General features: G+C 29.9%; 1 protein-coding gene and 1 pseudogene across 1 annotated transcript; one reads left to right on the top strand and one right to left on the bottom strand.

The window, feature by feature from the left end:
* LOC109362421 lies at nucleotides 715-9,978 on the bottom strand (annotated as a pseudogene).
* Nucleotides 17,106-19,538, top strand: LOC109342771 (bifunctional epoxide hydrolase 2-like). Its single transcript, XM_019580761.1, has 3 exons — nucleotides 17,106-17,861; nucleotides 18,678-18,919; nucleotides 19,034-19,538. The coding sequence occupies exons 1-3, from the start codon at nucleotides 17,391-17,393 to the stop codon at nucleotides 19,278-19,280; spliced, it is 960 nt and encodes a 319-aa protein (XP_019436306.1). The 5' UTR covers nucleotides 17,106-17,390; the 3' UTR covers nucleotides 19,281-19,538.

A 19,916-nucleotide genomic window follows, 5' to 3' on the forward strand; every position in this document is an offset into this window, starting at 1 on the left:
AAAATAGAAAGATAATAAAAAGTTTCTAACAAAACGAAAATTTAACGAGCTAAAATTTCAATTCAGTATTCATCTATTTTGATCTATGAAAAAAAGTTGATTGAATTAATTAGCAAAATTGAGTTTCTAAGTAATTTTGAGTTCATTTAGTTTTGAGTCTTGACTAACGTTAACAAAGAAGACAGATTTGGTTTTCAATTGAAATATGAAATAACCACCTGTGCTCCAATAATGATCTATTATCCCAAAACATATCACATATCAATAAAAAATATAATATATTAATTAAACAATTAAACATTTACTTTTTTTTTAAGTTTTTGTTTCATTATAATTAGTACATAATATAACATACACTTGAGATAACAAAATCTTTATTTACAGTACTCAACATGACAAACAAAGCGTCCATTTAACAATTTATTTCTTTCCTTTCCACCAGGAGAAGAATATGCAATTCATATTTCATTCAATTAATTTCAATACACAAACCACATAAATCGAGAGGAAAAAAAATATGTTAAAGAATTTTATAAATTACTATGACATCATTTAACATTCATATTTAATTATCATTGATAATTTGAAAAAAAATAATTCAAATAAATGATGAATAATATAATAACTATATATAAATCTTTATAATGATAAAGAATAAATATTTCCCTCATGAAATAAACCTATACATAGAAAATGATAGGAAGGAGACAACAATCAAAAGTAGTCCACATATCTATCTCTATCTTCTTTGTTAATAGAACAAAAAACATTCCTATTTAGCCATATTAGCCAACCGATGAACATTCTATTACTAGGATCTCCTGTGGTTCTATTACTAGGATCAATCTTCAGCACAGTCCTCAGTTCTGTATTTCTCCTTTCAACCTGCATTGTTTCCGGGTGCCTCGGTCGAGGTCTGTTCCTATTATTAGTTTGCCTTTCAGAATATCTATACTGTGGTCTAGGGATTACTTTCCCATCAACAAATAAATCTCCTGGAATTCAACCAAGAATGATCAGAACAAAAAGGGACCCAACAATTAACCGATATCTTATTATGTCAAGCTTCTCTACGCACCTCTATAATCCTTGTTCGGAACATCAACATAGGAATCTGGTAGTACCCAAAGAACTCCACGCAACTTATTAAGGCAGAACAAAAATGAAACAACAATTATTCAATAACCCAATTACCCATAATGACACATAGTATGCACATAAACATGCTATGGCTGCAGTTGATTATATGGGAAGACAAAAAACAACAAAAGGAAGATTTCAAAGACATGATCCCATAAAGGGGAAAACATTCATTGTCTCAAAGTGTGTCACAGCGTGTATGGTTTAATTCTAACAGGCCTTGATAAATTATCTCTCGTTATTAGTGTTTGAATAACTAAATCCATTGATCGATCATATACCGTATCACTGTTGACCTGTTGTAACTACACTTTGTGGGACTATCATATGCAACAAGACTCCAACTCAAAAACACCTCCATTAGTATCAATATAGTACCATGATTCCATATTTCCAATCAAACAAATCGGAGCACAATAGCATTCACAAAAAAATCTTAGTACTTGTCATAGCAACAACTCAAACACTCTAATTTGGTGAAGCAAGCAAGAATATGAACCACAATAAATGATTAAATAGAAACCCTTGAAATGAAAAAAAATGATTACCTTTAACCTTATAAGAAAGCTCTTCAGAAATGAGAGCACCAAAACCTGTATATGTAGAAGTTGAAACTGAGTATATCTTCTTTTTAGCCTCTTCCGATCCTCACTATAATCACAACCAATATAAATTATAAAAACCAACGTAGGAAACTAAGAGTTTGTTTGTAAATTGAATTTTGGAGATAAATGAATGAACATCAAATACACTGCTGAGATATTGCACATAAGCCTTTCATTTTCATTCCTTCTTGTTCAAAAGTACATAAGTCTTTCATTTTCATTCATTCTTGTTTAAAAGTCAACTCCCAATCTAACCCTAAAAACAATACAATAAACATGTCGTATATGTAGCAATCAAAAGTACATAGAGGAAATATGTTATATAGAAAGACTTGATTTTATTCATTGACAAGACACATAATCTATAATGCATGAATCACATAACTGCAGTCTGAAACCTTCCTAACAACTACTCTTGATTGCCCAATGAATAAAAACATGAGGCATTTCAGGTCATATTAATCAACAAAACTAAACAAACAGAATCTTCCGAGAACTTGTGTTAGGGTTTTGACATAGGAATTGACCATTTCGTCCTCGAAGGGTTTAGGATTATCAGGGAATTCCATAACTATAAGCCAAGGGAGAGGAAGAAATGGTAAAAAGTTATTCTACAGAACTTGACTGAACCGGATAGAGGTAGGTTTTGTTTGGTGGCGAGTGAGGCAGAAGCAAAGGGAGATGAAGAAATGGTAAAAGGTGCAGAAGACGAAGAAGAAAGAGCTCGTACGAGGGTAGATGCTACAATGCGCCTTCGTTCATGTACTTCATTTCTCCACCACTATTGCCGATAAAAAGTTATTTTACAGAATAAATAGATTTTTACTAATATTTTAGATTTACTCGTTAATTGAATTAAAATTATTGTATTTCTGAGTCCGGATAAGATGGAGAATTTAACAAATTTATTCTTAGAGTTCTCCTCATAGATATTTAATATTAGTTTAAATATTTATACATAACTTATATATTATATACCATTTGTTTTTATTATTTTTATTTCATAATTAATAAAATTAAATATGAATCATATTGTGTAAAAAAAATTATACTATAATTGTATGCATTTTTTTTCCTCCAATCCAATTTTGAAAATAAAATAAAGTCAAATTATACATATGATTTTTCTTTTAGAACAGTTTAGTTCCTGCAAAAAAAGATTGACCTAATAGTTTGTTTTGAGAGATAATTTTGTGTCTCCTACTAATGTGTTAATTTTGAAGGATCAATTTATATCGTAATATATATATATATTAACAAATCACACTTCTCATGAAAAATCAAATGTAATGGCTATTTAATGTTTTTCCCTCTTGTAAGAAAGAGAATTTTCAAATATCATTTTGTGGCTTCGTTATCTTTCATTCAAATTGGGTTTAACAAAAGAAGTAAATTAGTATATAATCATATCTAATTTAATATCAGTTATAGTTTCATTCTTAATTTGTCGAATAATATAATCAAATCAAGCGGGAAAAAAAATCAATTTTTGAAAATTGCCGTTATTTTAATTGATTTATTATCACCCTTTAGTTTCATGGATTAAGTTGCAAATATTTTTAAAGTTCAAGAGCTGATTTCACAATTTAAAGTTTAATAAAGTATTTGTAAATCCCCTAACTTGACAACTCCCTTTTTTGTGCAAAAAAAAAAAAGAGAAGAAAGAAAAGAGAAACTAGATGTGTTATTATCTTATTATCCAAAAAAAATCCCCAAAATTGATGTAATATATTATTAAGTATAATTATTAATATTGTATTAGTCATTAAAATTGGTTCAACTTCCCTAATTAAATTATATATATTAGCATGACGAAAGACACTTTGTGTCTGCCCACCCACATTTTCATTTTATGATATTAAATATTAAATTATATTTTTTATTTTAGAGAATTAAAATGTTTTTTTATTGGATTAACTTCATGTTATAATTTTATATTTATTATAATATTCAACTTAAAATTAGATATATTAATCACAATTATAAAAGATTATATGGTTTTACTTTAGAAATAATTTCTAAAAACTATTAAGTGCAAACTAACAAAACTTTTGTTTAAATCATTTGATAAAATAAAGTATGTAACTTGATGACACACATGTTTTAAATGAAAATTGGTAATATAACCAATATTGTTTAAATGAAAATCGACCATATGACTGATTTTGACTAGTTAATTTAATTATATGATTAGTATAATTATTATAGTATTGATTTTTCAAATTGAACCAACATAATGATACAAATCTTATATAGCTATCCTTAAATCTGTTTAAGCACAAATTCTTATCGGGGTTCCCAACTTTACTAGGTATTCAGTTTACTTAGCCAACGATTTTCAAAATTAATTTTGAAAAAATATGTTTAAAATTTAGAAACAATGAATGAGTAAATTGTTACTTTATTTTTGTGAGAACCAAAAGTGTCCCGTATTTTTGTTTTCTCTAACATTAAAAATTCGTTGACCCGAACCCACATCAACTTCTCATTCTTAATTTCACTTTCAAACTCAAACCCCATTCTAATGGTCAGAGGTCAAGTTTCTCCAACCTTCCTGAACTTCAACAAAATCATATATTAGTAATCATATTTTTTTCTTAAAAAACAATTTATTATTTTTAAAATACATATTTGTTATTTTATTATTATTAATTACATTATAGTATTTTTAATATTATTTTATTAATGTTATAAATAAATAAATAATATAAAAATGAAAAAAATAATAATGAGGAAGGATCCACCATTATAGCCATAATTTTTTAGAGAGATCCAATAATTTCAATTACTGAATATATCGAGTATATCTAAACAATTAGATATTCATAAAACTGATGATTGGGATGAAATAAGTGGATCCCATTAAAAATTAATGGAAGAAAAGTATAGTAAACGAATGAGCGTAAAATATGAAGTGTAGCAAGAGATATATAAGCGTCGATAGAGCATGCGTTATAGCACGATCAATAGAGTTCAGGTAGATTGGAGCATGGTCAATAGAGTTTTCAAACTCGAACCCCATTTTAATGGAGTGAGGCTCGTCATGGATGACTAGACATCTTTTATTTTCTTTAGTGCATATTAGATGTGGAGCTTCATATGTTACTTATTATCATTAATTGAAAAATGTGTTTAAGTTTAAAATTAAATATTTTTTTAACCAATTATAAAAAATGATAAATAAAGTTATATATTTTTTGGTATCGTGAGACAGTAATATCTGTTTGTATATATAGTACTGATTGACAATATTTCATCCCTTTGAATTACTTCTTTTTGTGGCACCAAAGCTGTACTAGTCATTGGAGATGTAAAATTATTTGAGTGAATTATCCTTCTATCATTAAAGGTTTTTTTCTATATAGATAAAAAGTATAATATATATACACATCTGTATAAAAATTTATATATAATTATTATATTATTAATTATTTTATTTATATTTTTTGAAGAGTTTGATGTTAATTAACTATGAATGATTGATGAATGAGTGATGAATAATATAGTTTTTCTTATACATACCAAAAGGTTTCAATCTATGACAAATGACAACCATGTATGTTCAGCCTTATTTGATGGTTGCGGTTTTTACACAGTTTCATAAAGATTAAAAATAGAAAAATATGTTTCTATGTTCATTTTTATTAACTCATTAAGAGTTGAATTAATATTTAATGGGTCGTATACATTGATAATTTGATATTATACATAAAAGATAAGAAATAAATGATATAGAATCAAATACATTATTTAAAGAGGAAAAATGTGTTCCTTAATCTTGTATGAGTTTTATAATGTGTTACTATATCATTCACCATTAGTATTTAATTATTATTGAATTTTTAAATATAAATTATTTCAAATGAATGATGAATAATGTATTAAGATATATAAATCGTTAAACTAATATTGTGTAAATATTATAAAATGTAATGTTAAAATAATTATTCATTGTTAAGACACTTTTAATATAATATAGCAAAGATTCAAATAAGTTTAAAAAATGATTGTAATATTTATGCATTATTAACGTAAAAATATTAAATAGTTAATATATTATTTATTTGTATTACTTATATTTAAAATTTTATAATTATAAAATATAAATAATATATTAACGATGTAAGTTGAATTCATTCATATTTTTCTTTGTTAAATTGACCATTTAGTTACTTGCAAACGTGGGAAATACTAGTTCTGCTATCATATCTCATACCAATTTTAGTCACTATTGATTTTGTACTAAAATAAATTGGTACACACTTTATTTTTTAGGATTAATCTTGTGCTTAACAATTTAAATATAAATTCCGATTACCGGATTCCCAATTTTCCTAGGTATCGCCTTATACTTAGCCAACTGTTTTCATAATTATTTTCTAAAAAAATACGTTGTTTAGATTTTTGAAAGAATGAAGGGGTAATTGGATAATTTTTTAGTGTTATATATTTCAATACACAATTATCATAAAAAAATATACATAGTTACTAAATCATCCATTATATATTTGAATTATTTTTTTGAAAAATATAATAATTAAATATGAATGTTGGATAATATATAGAAATTATACATTATGAGTGTATATATTCTTTCCGAAATTAAAGTGTCTTGTATTTTTTTTTCTCTTACATTAAAAATCCCTTAAGCCTACTTGCTCAAACCCCATTCCACTTCTCATTCTTCATTTCCCTTTCTATCTCAAACCATATTCCAATGGTCAAATTTCTCCAACCTTTCTGTATTACCCTTTCCCCATATCCATCGGAATAGTCCAAGTGACTAGTGGCATGAGAATGTGCACATGTACACCCGAGAAAATATATATTATATTACTCTTATAGTTAATATTTGTTGGGCCTCACATTATATAAAATTGCACCCAACTCTCGTCTAAGTCTAAAACATGTGGTTAAGATTGTTTTAAATTTTATTTATTTATATTTTATTAAAACATAACATGAAATTATGACTATTGGAAAGATTTTTTGTCACATGTCATAATCTTATCCAGCACTAGATGGACTCTCCAGAACTGGAGAGATCCCCTTCTCTTGCATCCACCATGGCAAGCCACTCATAGGTTTTCCTCTTTTCATGTTCCATGTGTATTTTCTTCCCACAAAGAGATTCACCCCCAGCCACTAGTTCATCATAGTTGATGATCACCTTGATTTGAGTCCTAGCTTGTTTGCACATGTCATTTCTAGTTCTCTTTCTTTTCCATATTCTTCATTCTTTATTTGAAATATGTCTCTCTTAATTTGTACTTGTATCACCTTCTCAATTGTTTATAGTGACGTTTCTGAAAAAACATCTTGATTTCACATACATATAATATAATAGAGCTCATAATTTATGGATGGTAATGTGTAGAAAGGGATTTGTTGTAAATTTGTGCTATTTCTTATACACCTTCTTGATAACATGTACTTTTAACTACAACGATAAGAAAAATAGTATGCATTTTATAATTAAAAGATGATATTTTTGTTCTTAGTTACACAAGCAAAAAGTAAAAAAAAAAACATAATATTGGTGCAGCGGAAGCGATCATTGCGCAGCATTGGCCACAAGCAATCAAGTAAAAGACATACGAGTAAATAGAAGAGAAGAAACAAGAGAATTTGTTAACGAGGTTCAGCCAATTGTGTCTACGTCCCTAGGAGCATTGAGCGGCTACCAAGATATTATTAGAGAATAAGGATTACAAACCCTAGCACATCCATGAGCCCACCTGTCCATGGAGTGTTTCTATTAAGTGCTTATATCTGGTGCACATTACAACAAGGGACCTGAGTCCAATATATAATATTGATATTCTACTCTATTCTGATAGTAGACAATGTGGGACTAATACATATGTATTTCAAGCATTCCCAACAATCTCCATCTTGATTGAAATAGACGAATATCTCGCTCCTTAGGAAATCTACACAAGAATCTCCACCTTAGCGAATATACGACTCCACCTTGCTCAATGTCTAATTCTCTTTAACTGCTCCCATACAGTATAGACCTTCTGAGTATCCTTGACGATGTTATCAAGAGCCTAGCTCTCCAGACTTGTAATGCAGCTTCCCGTACCGTCATCAAATGGAACACGTCGCCTAGCCACCTATTGTTAAGAAGTTTTTCAATATAATGGAACCTCTACACAAAAGTTCACCAACAATCGTCCAAATCAATACTCAGTCAAACTGAATCTTGGAGCTTCCTTGAAAAGCCTCAACCGCTACCACCATTGTCTACTACGACAATCCTAGTTCAAAAGAACTATCATACTCCACCATAAGGAGTATACCCACAACACACACAATGCGTCAATGCTAACTAATGTTTGTGTCACATCCTTGCATCCAAGCCAATGCCCATGTCACACCTCTACATCTCTACCAATGCTCGTGTTACAACTTGCATCAAAGTCAATGCTCATGTCACACCCTACATCAAAGTCAACCATCGCCCTTGTGCTTTTGTGGATCTGCTAACAATTAATATCTTTCATTGTGACGTCTCACACAGGCCATTACGATATTCTCTTTCTCATCTCCAATGAGAACATTCTCTCAACATCTAGAGAGATATTGTCAGCATCTAACTCAACACCTCTGTCTCTATCTCCACCTTGATCCTAACTCAATAAATGAACTTATGGGGTTCTGGATCAACACATACATCGCCCACACTACAATTCCACCATGTTTCCTTCTCCTTCAACTCATCTACTCTATCTTTGCCATTATCATTGATGCACCTTGTCTAACCATTACGCCTTCACCCTCTTTAGCCATTATCTGACCTATGGGTTAAGAGCCAACTACCAATTGGCTCTGATATCAATTGTTGGTGCAGCGGAAGCGATCGTTGTGCAGCGTTCGCCACAAGCAATCAAGTAAAGGACATACGAGTAAATAGAAGAGAAGAAACAAGGGAATTTGTTAACGGGGTTCAGCCAATTGTGCGTATGTCCCTGGGAGCGTTGAGCGGCTACCAAGATATTATTAGAAAATAAGGATTACAAACCCTAGCATACTCATGGGCCCACATGCCCATGAAGTGTTTCTATTAGGTGTTTATATCATGTGCACATTACAACAAGGGACCTGAGTCCAATATATAATATTGATATTCTACTCTATTCTAATAGTAGACAATGTGAGACTAATACATATGTATTTCAAGCATTCTCAACACATAACAAATGTGGTCAAACTTACAGTAAGTTGTCATTTAATATATAAATATTAATTTTTTAAAAAGTAAAACAAAGGAGGTAGTAATAAATCTAAAATATATGGCGCCAATTTTCGTATTATTGGGAATCTTTTTCCCAAACATTAAAATAAAATCAATAAAGTATAATATTAGCAATATGTGTTACAACCTACACGTATTATTGGGTAAGATCAATAAATTTGAGCCACAGTCACCTCCGCCATTGACTTATTACATGAAGTCATCCATCAACTTGTATTCCTCACCCAATACTAAAATCTTTATTAGTATAGAGGATTTCATTCCCATTTTTATAGTCTTGGATAAGTTACATCTAGATACCATGGTCACCATGTTTGTGTCAATTTATCGAGTTGTATCTCATCCTCGCTCTACATCTAATGATGTTTTTCTCTCTTCGGTTAAAATTCTCTTAAACGACGTAATCTGAAACGATGACGCGGCAGAATCATAAACTGACTCTTCCCCCAAACTTAATGAAGAGCAAACATGGTTCACCTCTTCCTAACTCGAACCCGGCTCGAGTTCAGGAGCATTAACAACCACTTCCGATTGAGGTGGACACTCCACATGGACTCTACAAAGTGGGCACGTAGAGTGAGACATAAACCACATATCAATACACTCAATATGAAAACTATGTTTACATCTCGGTAAAACCTGACCCGTTTTTCCATCTTTGAATTTCGATAAACAAACAACACACTCGGTAGGGTCACTGTTGGAGGAGAAGATGAAGACGAGGAGCAAGGCAATCATAGAGGCTTCGAGGCCGCATGATACCTCTGTGAATTCGGGTTCATTATAGAAGACTAAGTGAGAGCGACGAGTTTGATGACGGCGAACATGGAGAAAGTACCGACAGACATAGATGTAGAAGGAAAACATCATCATGATGATGATGGAGAGAATAAGAATGAAGTCGATGATCATTTTTGGGCTAAAGCGATATTCAAATTCTGAAGCCTTGTTATTGGGATCATCGTTTCCCATAAGTGATTATTTAAGGTTGAGAGAGAGAATGGTAACCTTTTTGTTGGGAAGGAAGGTTTATTTTGAATGTTGGAGTAGGTTCTCCTCATGTGTGTTATATATTTGTTGTTATTGTTTTTTCTAGTGCAACATATATGTTATTTTAAGCGGTCTACCACTCCATCTACCATTTTTTTTTTTTTTTTAGTTAAAAAAATATTATAATTAAATATTTATTAATTAAATATTTTTTTGACCGGTCACAATTAATATGTTCTATTTTTCTACTTCCTACTTTTTTATTATAAAAAATTACTTATTTGCTGTCAAATTAAGGAAATTAAATCTTGCAATTGTTTTGTGTATTTATCTTATTCCTCATTTCACTAAACATTTTGGTTTCAAAATTTTATATCATGCGTTTTTATTTAAAAAATTCAATGGCAAAATAATGGTGGGGAAGACTTGAAATCCATAAATGAGGGTTTACATTTCACCTTTTTCTCAATTGTTATGTTCTACTAAGATGTATTTGAACAATTATTGTTGAAATGGTACTAACACAGTCATTTCCTAACCCACTAATAATTGACCTTAACAAAGTCTAAGGGCGAGGTTGATATAACTTATTTGACTAAAATACTCTTAGTTATTTTCTGATATATAGTAGAAAGAAAAAAGTATAATTAATTAGAAAATGATATGCATCATTAATGAATGGTGACAAAATTATGTACAAAGTTTGAATATTTTTTTAAATTATAAAGCAATCAGTTTTAAAAAAACACAAAACAACAAAATATGTGAATTCAATGGATGATTTGGTTACTATAATGAGTCTTTGTGCTTAATAGTTGGGGAGACCTCATTCTCTATAATACTTAGCCCAACAAACTTTGGACTTTAATACCACTTGTATGATTGAAGAACATAATAATCGGAGAGATTTTCAATTAACAAGACGAAATTAGTGAACACATAATTATCTTAATTCAAAAAATTAAACATTAAGTTTAAGAGTTTATTCACTCACATATTATTCATTCTATTCATTTTCCTTGATGTGTGAATTTATCACATCATTTCTCTACAAATTTGAGTTGCCAACATGTTTTTATCAACAAAATGTAGAATATATTCTTTATGCCCAATGTAAATAATTTCAGTCTTTAAACTAGATTTTGAAGGTTTGGGAGTTAGCTACTACCCAAAGAAGGTATTTTAACATCTTGTCCCCCAATACTAAATGATACCCTCATTAATATCACGAATCTATATCTTATGATTATTTAAATATTTATTTATTTGATTATTTATTAAAGGATTAATTTTTTATTTTATTTTTTGGTCAACATAAGTTATCTTCCTCTTATTTATCCACATGTACAAAAGGAAATCAAGATTTACATAGTTCTTTGATAAAAAATATTGTGTGAGTTGGGTTGATTTTTAATTTTATAAGATTAGGATAGAAGAGATAATATCATTTATAGTCGATCATCATCACCTCAAGAGAGTGAAGTAATATTCAATATTGATCTCATTCACTATTCTAATTTTGATAGATTTTTATTATAAAGTTAAAGAAAATCTAACATTTATGATAATTCATCTTTACACTTCAAGAGAGAGAAATAACAATCCTATATTTTCTAGCATCTCAACTTGAAAGGATATTAAATAAAATCTTAGTGATTATCATCCTTTTTAATCCTTATTACATTTTTTATAAAAAATAATAAGATGATAATTAATTAAGTATTTGTCATCTATGATAAAAATACCAAATTTATTATTTAATCAATATATATTATTAAAAATATTTTTTATTAACAAAACTACCATAATGACACGAAAACAATTCATTTTCATTATTTATTTAATAATAAAATATGTATTAATTATTATACATCAATTTTACTATTAAATTTATTATTATTATAAAAATGTTTTAAAAAACAAATGAATAAAAAAGGCAAAAGTTCACCTGGTGCGATACATAAATAAATGGTTATCGAATCATATGCTATGCACATGGACAATAATGTTTCAAACCCTGTCTTAGACCAATTATATTATGTCACGTCAGTTAAAAAAATTAAATATTTATATCTTTATCAATTTTACTTTATTGTAATTGGTTAGAAACGTGGTTTAGTGGTTGGGAACATAGTTAAGAACAGCAGATCTCCATCCTATCCTATGCACATTGATTATGAGGCTGCAAGACAATTAGTGATTGACTAGTGATAAACCAATGATGTGTAGAAAATAATGAGGAAAACAACACTTGACACAGAAAATGAAAATTTATTTTAGAATTTTTATGTGCTTTCTCGTTTGAGTGTGATTTGCACTTCTATTTACAAGTAGATACCATTATTATCTACTAACTCATATTTGATTTGATTTTCAAAAAATATTAATATTATGATGCAGTTGCAAAGTCAAATAGTATTAGTACTATATAAATTAGGAGTAATGCTTATTGGGAGAGATAAACACGAATCCTAAAAGAGATTAGTTCCTTACCAAAGAAGATGAAAAAATACCTTTAGTAGTACAAAAAAAATCATACAAAAGTAAGTTTTTTATTTTAAAATAAGATACTCCTAATAAATGACAATATATATAGCATCAAGAATTTCAACTATTCATATTGTCATATTATGATGTGATTTCATCATATTTTTTACAAACAAATTTAACAAATTTCATGCATATTAACGAAATTAATCAAAAGACAATTAAATGTTTTGATTTGATAAAAAAATATACAAATAGTTATAATTACTACTGATATATAGAAAAGTTGTTTCAATTAAAAGTCACATTGAAAAAGTGGAAGGTGATTGAATTTGCTTACATGTGAAACAAAAAGGGATGATGTTTTTGTTCATAAAGGAGAAAGTGGAATGGTGAAAAGAACTCTTTAACCAAGGCAATACTTAAGGCTCCATTTACTTGTAGAGAAAAAAAATAAGAAGAGAGAAAGAGAAGGTAGGAGAGCAGGGATAAGAAGAAATTGAAAAAATAAAGTAGACTTTTGTAATATTTGGTATAAAAGAAAAAAGAAATAAAAGGAAGAGAAATAAATATTTTTTTCTCTTGCTTTTTTGGTTTGGTTGAATAGAAAGTAAGAAGAGAAATATGATGTTATACTTTAAATGACAATAATTTCCCTAAAATAAAGAAAATGGAGAAATTTATTTTATTTTATTATTAATAAAAATAAAGGCTTTAATTTTAGATTAAAAATTTTATATTATAATTTCAATTATTTTTATTTTTATATCTAAAATTGACTTATGTATGTAAATATTATTTTAAACCAAAATTAGAGAAAATAAAAAAATTAAAGGACATTTTTGACATTTCATATAAAATTACTATTTTCTCCATAATTTTTGTAGATTTCATATACTTTTTATTTATCTCTTCTCTTACTCTCTACTCAACCAAAGAGAAAAACCTACATTTTTTTACAACTTAACTCCGCTAAACTTCTTTTCACTCTTTCTTCATACAACCAAATGAAGGCTTAATATCTTATATATGGAGCGAGTAATGCTCCATACACAGTTGAGAAGGGACAAAATCCGCTGATCTTCTTCATCAGTGTTTAAATTATTTGTATCGCTTATTTGGATAAATGTTGTCTCACAACATAATAATGTAAAAAATCTTTTATGAATGGTTTGATGTGTCTATAATTAGAAACATACTTTAATGAATATTTGTTGTCCTTTAAGGTTTTATATATTGTGAATAAATACTTGCTTAATAATTTGGAACATCTAATGTAGTAATATATTATATAAACACATAGTTATACATAGAAAGGATATATCTTCATACAAATACCCATGTAGTATTGGAGAAGTGATAATTTGTTTATTAATTATTGATTTATAAATGTTTATTTTAGGAATGGCAAAACAGGTCATCCTACCAATTTTGCATGTGCCCTCAAATATCCGCAAAAAACTAAGCAGGTACAAGCATGTCATGCCGATTTTAAAACGACTATCGGGCAACTCGCAGACACTGAGGAATAATTTAAAAATAAAAAATAATATAACAAAATAAATAAATAAATTAAATTAAATAATCAAAGAGAACAAAATTTAATTTAATTTTATATTTAATATGAAGCTGACCAAATTATGTTACATTAGAACATTGTTGAGACATTAAATTACATTACATCATAATTTATTTGAATTTTTCTAATTTTTTACTTACATTATGCCTACATGCCGCACATACTGCCAATAGAAATGCTCGCGCGCTGGGTGATGAGTGTGAAATTATGCTACATTTTCATTGCATTTAATTTGCATTTTAGGACATAATTGAGACTTTGTGATTGTTTTTAGCTTTTATTCTCTTTGTTCAGGTTGAGCGGATGTTTTTGGCTATGTTGTGCAGTTTGGATGGAATAAAGCCAAAAAAAGTAGAGATTGAGTGCAAGAAGATGAAATTCGCTATTGAGGCTATGCGAAGACCAATTGAAGAGTCAAAAGAAGCCGTGAATGTTATATTTTATTCGTATTTTTTATATTTGTTTTGTTGGGCTTTGCCCAATATTTTGTAATTATGATAAATGAAGGTTTTCCCTCGAGGATGAAACATTTTACACTTTTACATTACAATCTCTAATTTAAAATTTAGTATTCTCTTCTCCATTGTGAGTGGGCAATTCCCTTTGTTTCTAGGATTGGGCTATACCCTTTTACATTCAATAAACACTTGTTATTACTTCTATTTCATGGAGTGTTGTGATTTGAATTATTATTAAAGTGAGTTTTATTTGTGTGAGTTGTTTGACCAGCAAATTACACCTCTTAGATACATTGAGGAAAGACCGAGAGGTGAACCCCAACTATCTGATCATTCAGTTATTCAAACTGGAATCCCAATTCACGAGAGTAGTATTAGGATTCTAGGGGGTTTCCAAAATTTACATTGGGTTTCCATAATCCTAAGTAAATAATTTGATTGATAACCGTACCAAGGGAGTAGGTGTCACTTCAATTGAGTACACGTGTCGGAGCTCGAGAGAGGATGATACATATCAAAAAAGAATTCATCATCACAACTTAAAGTTCATGAAAAGGAGCAAAACAAAGATTTGCGAGTGTAAAAGTGTTAACCCTTATCCTAGGAACTCTTCCTAAATTAGATTTCAATCACTTTTTACTATTTACATAATTATTCTTGTCAATTGTTCAATTGTTCTAAATTTACTTGTAATTCCTATTTAAGTTAAGGATAAATTAATTGTTGTAATTAAATGAATTTTCCAATCATCCTAGGATCAATATTTTAATAGTTGACGACATAATCATGCAGTTGCGATTTGCCCTATCACTTAGCGGGCAAACAGGTCAGGCAAAACGGACAAATATGAAAATTTTGCATGCCTTGTTCACAAAAATGCGAGCAATACAGGCTGACCCGCAGACATTGTCCATTTTGCCATCTATATATTTGTAAGTGTCATATGCATATGTTACCTTGTTGTACATAGAAATTCTACCCTTGATGACCATCATGGCTAGAATTCAATTGTTATGTCCCCAAATATGATTTGATTGGTTTCACCTTATGCATAAGGAAGTAATTCTTTTGGGTGTGTGACTCTCCCTCCCAAAATTTGGTTATAATGTATGGAGGATAAGGAATACATTCACAAAGATTGGTTTAATAGAGATGTGTCTCTTTTAGAGGGCATGGTTGTAATTGAAGGGGTAGGGCACTTCCTCCATCAAAAAAGGCTCATGAGATTAATAATTTCACGAAAAAAAACTTGTATGGAGATGCATATAATACATCATATTTGAAAACAAATATATTTATATTTTCTGGTGTTATCATTTAAGACTAAATTTTAATTAGAATTAAGTTTTTAATGTGTTGGTTTAATTTTATTGATTATCTTCACATATTTTCGTCTCCACACAAGTTTTTTTTTTCTTTTTCCAGGAACAATATACTCATTCTCAAAGCCCAATTGCCATACCCACATGTCTATCTTGTCATGGGATCATAATTTGCATGAAATAACTTTAATTTGCTCTTCCCATGCAAACAGGCTTCGATCTTCTCCCCTGATATTTGATTATGGGTATATGATAAGGATTTTAATGTAAACAACACCAACAATAATTCTTAGGTCTACTAAATGAATCAAACATAATCATATTTTCAAATATGGTTTTAAATTCTGACAAGTTGTTGGGCCTTGAAATTTTGCATTTGAGCTATGCTTTATTCTTTGTTAGCTTTTTCCTTTTGCCTTAATTCCTCTTGAAAAAGTTGAATGCAATAATCTTGCTGGTTTTCTTTGTGAACCAAACCCATCTTATTCTCCTTTTGTGCTCTCCTCTGAAAAGCCATTAAGCAAGTAAAAGTATATCAATTGATGATATTAAAGGTTGATAGGTGACACTTTACTTTGGGGAAAGAACCATAGAAAAAAAACAAAAATCTCTGATCTTATTATTTATCTTTTTTATTTATTTTCCCTCTCAAAGGGAACATTATTTTATATATACATAAATTGTATAAAGATTCAACCCGTATCATACACCATTATTTCATAACTGCACAAACTCCCTTTGATTGAATGGCCGACAAAATATGTCAATGTGAATGTGATTCTGGCGTATATGCATAACCAATGACAAGGTTCCACTAAGCACAAGCGACACACTATACATAATGAATGGGATCACCTATTCCACTTTTTTATGTCTTATTGTGTCCCAACTTAATGAGAAATTGTTATCTATTTAAAAAGAAAAATTACAAAATTATAAAGTAATTTTTTTATATTATTTAATGATATTTAATTGACTTGATACATAAAGACATACTTTTTAGGGCTTGAGGGTCTTCATGGATAACAAAACAAGAAGCAAAGTTTTTTTTATCCTCATATATTTGAGTTTAATATTTACATATTCATTAGTATAAAGATTTATCATAATTTAGAAACTTTTACTTGTATTGTATAATTTAGGAACTTTTATTTCTATTGTATAATTTAGTCTACTCACCAAAATTGATAACATTTGAGATTAGATAAGATTATACACGAAAGATTCATTTTCAGCTTTCTCTTTAGCTCTATATTTCTTATCCTTAGGAGGTCTTCCTCCACTAGTCCTATGTCTCTTATCCTCAGGAGGTATTCCTCAACTAGTAGGTTTTTTAGAAACACTTCATTTATTCTGGTATGGATGGCAGGCAGACATATATTTCTTAGTTTCAATAGGACTCCTTGATCAATCATAAAATGTTTTACTGTCATCTTATAAGTGTTCATACCTCTTAAATTTTCTACTACTTTTATTTACCTCCAAACTCAACTCAAACAAATATTTCTATATCAATTGTGAGTTTAATACTCAAACACATAGACATAGATGGAAGGGATAGTGCACAAAACAGTGAATGTGAATGGCATAAACATACACATAGCTGAAAAAGGTGAAGGCCCATTAATCTTCTTCATTCATGGCTTCCCTAACCTATGGTATTCATGGCGCAACCAAATCACATATCTTGCTTCTCATGGTTACCATTGTGTAGCACCAGACCTACGTGGTTTCGGTGACACAGATGTACCAGCTATAGCCATATCCTACACCACACTCCATGTAGTTGGTGATCTCATTGGGTTGTTAGATACCATAGCAAGTGATGAAGAAAAAGTATTTGTGGTGGGTCATGATTGGGGAGCTATGATTGCTTGGTCTCTTTGTCTCTATCGTCCTGATAGAGTCAAGGCTGTTGTTAACTTGAGTGTGGCTTTCACGCCTAGAAACCCTAAAACAAAGCCACTTGATGTCTTGAGAGCAGTGTATGGAAATGACTATTATATATGCAGATTTCAGGTTTGATACAATCTTTCAAATTTTGGTGTTTGGTTTGATTCTAAGTTCTATATCCTATTTTTTCAGTTGCTTCATTTAGCTTATGTTCTTTATGGATCATTCAGATGGAATTATGTTGTTACTTGCATAGTACAATGTGTCGGATACTTCTCTATTTTTCCCTTTGAAGAATTCTTAGAATTATCATTTCTTAGCTTTTAATTCGCCTCTCAACAACAAATGAAAAGTGAATAACTGGTTCTCTCCTCGCTAGACAATTTTAGGTATAGATATTTATGTAGTGGAGGCAAAACATGCACAAATAATCAAGATTAGTTTATCTAATATATGTTTTTTCATAATATGGATTGGAGTCTTATGTATTAAAAAAACTCTTCTAAAATAGCTAGTCCCACTATGAAGTGGATATTCCAGCTCGACTTAGAATGCAAGAAAATAGGATATTTGGGTCTAGAGAGAAGACATATATAGGACAAAAATGATACAAAATGACAAATAAGTTGAAGAACTTGTAAGTGATAATAGGACTACTAGAGCTAAGGTCATAAGTTTTTTCATATTCTGTCCGCTTGCACTCTATCATCTCCATCCACCAAAGGCTAGCCAAGTTTCTATCTCTTTTGTTTCTGTTGATGTGTACAGCTAGTAACATATTTTAATGGTTTCTTTTTACTTTTACTGTTTTATTATGATAATGAAGTGCACAATTTTTTGGTTACTTAATTTGGATTCATCAATTTTTTATATACTCATATAGGTTATAGCTTTTGTGTGCTAAGTGGTTGTTACTGTGTTATATATATCATATCATAACAGGAACTAGGAGATATAGAATCTGAGTTTGCCCAGATTGGTACTGAAAGAGTCCTAAAGGAATTCCTGACATACACCAAACCAGGTCCACTTTATTTACCTAAGGGAAAAGCCTTTGGAAATCCAATTGATTCTCCCATTACTTTACCATCATGGCTTTCTGAAGAAGAATTCAACTACTATGTCACCAAATATACCAAGACTGGATTCACTGGAGCATTGAACTACTATAGGAATTTGGATCTGTATGTTAATCTTAAACAACTTATCCTTTAAATCAGTTTATAATTTCAACTTTATTTTTGTCCATAGTTTAAACTCACTTTTTACTCTATATTGCTTCCCTTTCATTTTTGTAGAAATTGGGAGCTCACTGCTCCATGGACTGGTGCTGAAATCAAAGTTCCAGTTAAGTTTATTGTAGGTGATCTTGACCTCACCTATAATGCACCTGGCTCCAAGGATTACATCAACAACGGCGGTTTCAAGAGATTCGTGCCGCTTCTAGAGGATGTGGTTGTAATCGACGGGGCAGGGCACTTCCTCAATGAAGAAAGGGCTGATGAGATCAACCAACACATCTATGCTTTCTTTTCAAAATTTTAAGTTAGCAATAGGCATCTTACTGTTATATGTATGTTGGCATTGTTTTTATCCTTGCTGCATTACCCTTTAGTTCTTGTTGAGTGTGTATTCTCAAAGTGGGTGTGTATTATCAACCCTCAACAACTCTTGATATTAATGCACTGTAATGTTTACTATGTTTATGGGTAAAATGGTTTTAAAAATGAAGTCTTGCATGTATATTAACAAAAGGGTTATCTAAAACCCTTTTCCACCTTAGAGAATCTAGTAATTGAAGGGGTTTATACATAAGCATTCAGGGTAACACATAACAAATGTTTGACATTACTTGATCAAAGTAAATCCATTTCACTGCAATCAGTTTAAGGTTTCCCATGCATCATTGAACCAATGCACAAACAAAATCATTAGAGCCAACTAACGAATACAGAAGTGTAAGAGATCTCAAACCTTTAACCATGATTCTAGATCATAAGGGTTTGACAAATCCTGAGTCTTGGGCAACTGTATAAAATGGAGAGAAAAAATTAGTACACTTGAAGAATATGACTTGTGAATAAGGTTGGGCAAAATAATAGGCCACGGCTTTATGAAGAATATTAAACTTCAACCAGAAGAAACATGGGCATAATTGAATGCAGGACCTACAGTACAACA

The sequence above is a fragment of the Lupinus angustifolius genome, chromosome LG01, assembly GCF_001865875.1.
Source record: "Lupinus angustifolius cultivar Tanjil chromosome LG01, LupAngTanjil_v1.0, whole genome shotgun sequence".
NCBI classification, from domain to species: domain Eukaryota; kingdom Viridiplantae; phylum Streptophyta; class Magnoliopsida; order Fabales; family Fabaceae; genus Lupinus; species Lupinus angustifolius.